Source organism: Pinus tabuliformis, chromosome 2_2 (genome assembly GCF_031772625.1).
Source record: "Pinus tabuliformis cultivar Carrire ecotype Pingquan chromosome 2_2, CPIR1, whole genome shotgun sequence".
Classification (NCBI taxonomy): Eukaryota; Viridiplantae; Streptophyta; class Pinopsida; order Pinales; family Pinaceae; genus Pinus; species Pinus tabuliformis.
Window position 1 is genome coordinate 1,306,596,755 of NC_142300.1, and position 4,893 is coordinate 1,306,601,647.

At 39.2% G+C, this 4,893-nt stretch overlaps 1 protein-coding gene and 1 pseudogene across 1 annotated transcript; one reads left to right on the forward strand and one right to left on the reverse strand.

Annotated features, from left to right (window-relative positions):
* The first annotated feature begins 662 nt into the window (after positions 1 to 662).
* Positions 663 to 1,073, forward strand: LOC149198297 (uncharacterized). The gene has a single exon (XM_089408997.1). The coding sequence runs from the start codon at positions 663 to 665 to the stop codon at positions 1,071 to 1,073; it is 411 nt and encodes a 136-aa protein (XP_089265123.1).
* Positions 1,074 to 1,967: 894 nt separating this feature from the next.
* On the reverse strand, positions 1,968 to 2,899 carry LOC149198298 (uncharacterized; annotated as a pseudogene).
* Between the last annotated feature and the right edge of the window lie 1,994 nt (positions 2,900 to 4,893).

The window sequence follows — 4,893 nt, forward strand, 5'->3', positions numbered from 1 at the left end:
ATAATAATTATTTTACTACTAACTCGATATGCTCTCTGTAATTATGAGGATGGCCCCCCTGAGCGAACGACAAAAGTGCGCTATGAATTGAATCCCACTTTCTTTCATTAAAACGCCACGAAAATTATGGGATGACAACTGCCAAATGTCTTGTCTCGATGCAACTCGAACCTAAAAATAACGGAAATAAATAAATTGAGGACTCTTTTTTTTTTTTTTCCGAAGGTGGCAAAAACTATCAAACTCAGGTGTCAAATCAACAGTGAGGACAGCCATCTCTGGCTGCTATCCGCGAATGTTGGTTTGACTCATCACTGTTATCAAGGAAAACCACCCCACCTGTAATAAATTGAGGACTACTTACGACCACGTCACATAAAAAATAAATCCATTATTATTATTAAAGATAGAAAATTTTAAATGTGGTGGAGGAATTGTCCACGCGCTATTTTTAAGATTCCCACGACAACGTTATCGCCAACTCCAAAAGTTTGGGTATCACTTCCCTTCTGCTGCCTTCGGCGTTAAATCCCTCTTCTTGATTTGACCACCCCTATAACATTCATCTCATATCCGGCTCTCACATACACATTCATTGAATATTTTCCAAGTCTCCACCACTCGCTCTCAGAGTCTTGGATAAGTTTTTCTCAATTGCAAAGATGGGGATTTGCGTTTCTTCAAATGCTACTTCCCCTGTTCCACCAGCGACTGCAAAGCTCATATTGATGGACGGGAGCATCCAGGAGTTCTCTGAAGAGGTGAGAAGCCAAGAGATTCTGCGAGCATATTCGGGGCACTTCATCTGTAACTCAGATGGCCTTTACGTAGGTCAAAACATCTCCCAGGTTCTGGGCGATCATGATCGATTGCAGATTGGGCAGCTTTACTTTCTTCTTCCTAACCGGAAGTTACAGTTTTTGTTGACAGATTCAGACATGGCTTCTCTTCTTTTGAAGAGCAACAATGCTTGGCTATCAGCAGCACAAAAGAAGAAGCGGCGCAGAAAATTATCATATGGGTTTGGTAAAGAGCAAGCTCAAGTGCAGCCCTTTTTCGACATCTGTAACTGACATTCATAACATTAATAATCCAATTTCAAGGGGAAGAGGGCCACTTCAGCGGCAATGTAAGTCGGAGAAGATTGTGGAGACAGTGTGATCGATGGTAATTGTGATATTTGTATGGATCAATTATTTATAAATCAACAAACAAGACTGATCTGGTTATACATAAATGAGATTTCTACTTCAGTTATAGTCATAGGTTCGGATGATTGGGTACATTAGTAATAGGTTCGGATGATTGGGTGCATTAGTAATGGGATATAATGTTCATATTTTTAATGGAAAGAATAAAATATTTGGTAAGATTATTTAGCCAAGAACAGAGGCAATCACTGAATATATGCTCAATTAAATTTTAGAATTGGAAATTAGATACATAATTCCAGAAAGCTTTTAATAATACAAATAACCAGAAAGTCATCACTAATTTAATCAAGAAAACAAATAAAAGCTAAACCTTATCTTCAATTTGATCCTTTAACAAACACAAACAACAATTCTACACTAAAATAAACTATTTTAAAAAACACAACGAATTTCAATTAATTATATAGTGATCACTCTCCTGTACAATTAAATCCAATCAGACATTGAATTATGTACATTACTGAAAATCAACCTAAAAAATTTCATGCTTATGAAAAGAAATACAGAGCAAAAATGTTGAGTGTAGGTTTTTTTGGAAGGTTGTTTCAACATAAACCACCCATTTTTACTGCTAGGAGGTATTCCTTCACGAGAATATTGTTGTCTTCTTTCAAGTAAGACCATTATTAGGTACACTGAGAATGGAACCTGGACCAATTGAATAAAATCAGGCCGATTATGGTAAACTCTGATTCAACTGATCATTTTGATTTTACTAAGGTGTAAGATGGGTGCATGATCTGGCCAGTTAAGTTATGTATTTGTGTCAATTAAGTTATGTATTTGTGTCTTTGTTTTATAGATCTCTTCAAACAGTGGATTATTTTGTTAAAAAATTTAGGAATAACACTCTTACACATGTCCAAACTAAATTATGTGTTATTCCAGAAATCTGTAACCATATAACAAGCTATAAAAATCTTCCATCACTCACAAGATCATGTTATTATTATTTGTTTGCCAATCCAATGGAACTGCATTACTGTAATAACTACTATATGAAGTAGATGTTACCGTCGCTGCAGTCAAAATTATTACTGTTGGACTCTTCTTCGAACAAAGAGGCCAGTTTTTGTTGTTGCTGTAACTTCCACTACAAATCCGCAAGTGCAACCAGCAAGATTCAAACTACCAATCAAATCGTCGAACGAGCACGAACTGGAGTTTAGCAAATCTCCCAAATTGAGAAACTCAGGGTCTATATGGATTCGTTGATCCATGGTGTCCATTGATCCGTAGTCGAGAGCTACAAGGCCGGTAAATGGCGTTTGGATGAGGAGCGTGCTGCATTTCTCTGCAGGAACGCTGCAATGCACCTGTTTTGTTAAAACCTCGTGTAATTCTAAACTAAATCCATAAAGGCTAGCAGTTCCGTCTACAGCAGCAGGGCATTGACATGCAAATTCTAAGAAGAAGAAAGTGCGCCGGTGACGGTCGAATTTTCGCTGTTGCTAGCAGCGGCAAGGGAAATAGAAGAGGATTTCACTGGGTTAGGGTTTCACCGCCGACGGGTATGCTTCTTGAAAAACTACCAAAAATTGTATGCTAGTGCATTTGATCTAAATATCATTTATCATTAAGTATGTTGTGGAATAGGATTCATAGTTCAATTCATGCTTTCAGATATTCGTAACTCCAGTATTGTCGCAACCCTTACGCACCAATGTCGACTGTTTCAAACACATTGCAGAAACCGAATTATTAGACGCCAAGGATTCCAACAAGTTCGGTGTAACAAGTGATGACCAGTGATGATAAAACGATTGTACTAAAACAAAATAAAGATGAGTCGCTGATAAATTTCCCACGTACAATTCAGTAAACCATTGTTTCAAATTCAAACTATCACTCACGAATTTAATTTTCCTCAAAGAATGGGAACACGTGTTTGATTTGGTGGTTAGCAAGTGGTGTTGGCCAACTAGTAAATCACATACCTAATCTTCAATGATATCATGCCCCTTATAAACATGCATCTGGCAACAACATAGATCCCATGAGCCAGTGGGTGTGACTAAGTGGGTGTGACTAAGTGATTAGAATGTAACATTGCCTCTAGTGATTCACCAAACTTCTTTGCATGATGTTATACACACACCATTCTGTGCTTGTAAGCCACTAATAATTTCAACGTGGATTAATGAAGAAAATGTTTTAAAGGAGCGAAGGTTCAAACCGAATTTTAGAGTAGGAGTTTGTTCCTATTTTTTAAGGTGTTGTTTTAACTTCTCTAAATTTGTGTTTCAGGTATGCCGTGGTGCAAATCCGATCAGCAAATTGAATGGATCGCTGGCGGGTTTTTTGGATCGGCGTGGAGACTACAGGAGGCCAAGACTGTCGAGGAAGAGGTCGCTGCTCACGCCTGTGTGAGGGAAGGATTGTTTGTTTTTGTGATCCGTGATCACTGCGTCCTTCGAGTCACGGAGGGATCGATAGCAGCGGATGCGTGGTAAGTCACTGCTTCTGCTATTTTCGCGTTTTCGAAGAAGAGAGAGTGCCAAAACCAGAAGCACCGTAACCCCCGAGCACCACTGTCGTGAGCCATTCTGCGATCCGAGCTGCTGCCATCCGATTTGCTTATGGGCAGGAGAATTGTGGCAAGAACGCAGCCTTGGAGGTAGCGTGTGTGTGTGAACGCGCAGATCGGAGCAATTTGTATGTGTTGTTACGGTGAATAATTTGTGTGTGTTGCATGCGTGTTAAGTTGTTATCAGAGTTGTTGTCACAGCGGAAGCGTGGGGGTGGAGAGAACACACACAGCCAGCGTGAGCGGCCAGCACAAGTACTTGAGCAGCCAGCATGAGCGGCCTGCCAGATCAACACCGATGCGATCAGGAGATTGACGTGAGTTGCACCACCTGGTGAGAAGGGCCCACGTGATCCGAGGCCGACACGAGGAGTGAAATTGTTCGCTGCTGTTGGAGGAGGCCGCACTATGTTCTCGGACTGTGTGATCAACATCGTGCTGCTAACAATGTTTTTTAAGACAGACTGGAGTTGGAGGAATGGTGCCCAACATGATTATGATTCTGATTCTGATTCTGATTTCAGTGAAAGGAGATTGGAATTTGTTTTTTAATTGAGTTTTTTAATTAAAGTTTTTAAATTAAAAAGTTTTTAATTTAATTTTTTAAATGGAAAAAAGCTTATTATTTGATAAAAGGGGCATATTTTAGTTTTTTAATAAGGAATTGAAGTGATTTCTTAAAATATAAAAGGGGATTTGGGCTTAGTTTTTATTGGATATGGCATTTGTAGTAGTTTTGAAGATCTTGGTTGTTTTTTTTAATTTTCGAGGTTGAAGTTTTTTATTCATTCAAGATGAATAATCAGTTAGCAGAAGCATACCTCAATGAGAATAACAAGCTAGATGGATCCAATTACTTTGGTTGAAAATTTAAATTGCAGACCCTGCTTGAGGGACACAATGCATGGGCCATTGTGAATAATGATGAGGTGAAGCCAAACCTGATTGCAGGAGGAACAACAACAACAATCCAAGATTGGGACAAGCGGGAGACTGAGGCGAGAATGCTCCTGAAATTGTCAGCCAAATATTGCGTTATTCCCCTATCCGTGATTGCAAGACTGTACCAGAAATATGGAAGACGCTCAAGGATCTCTATGAGGTCAAGAAAACCAATCGATTGTTGTTCTTGAAGAGCAAGATTATCTCCAT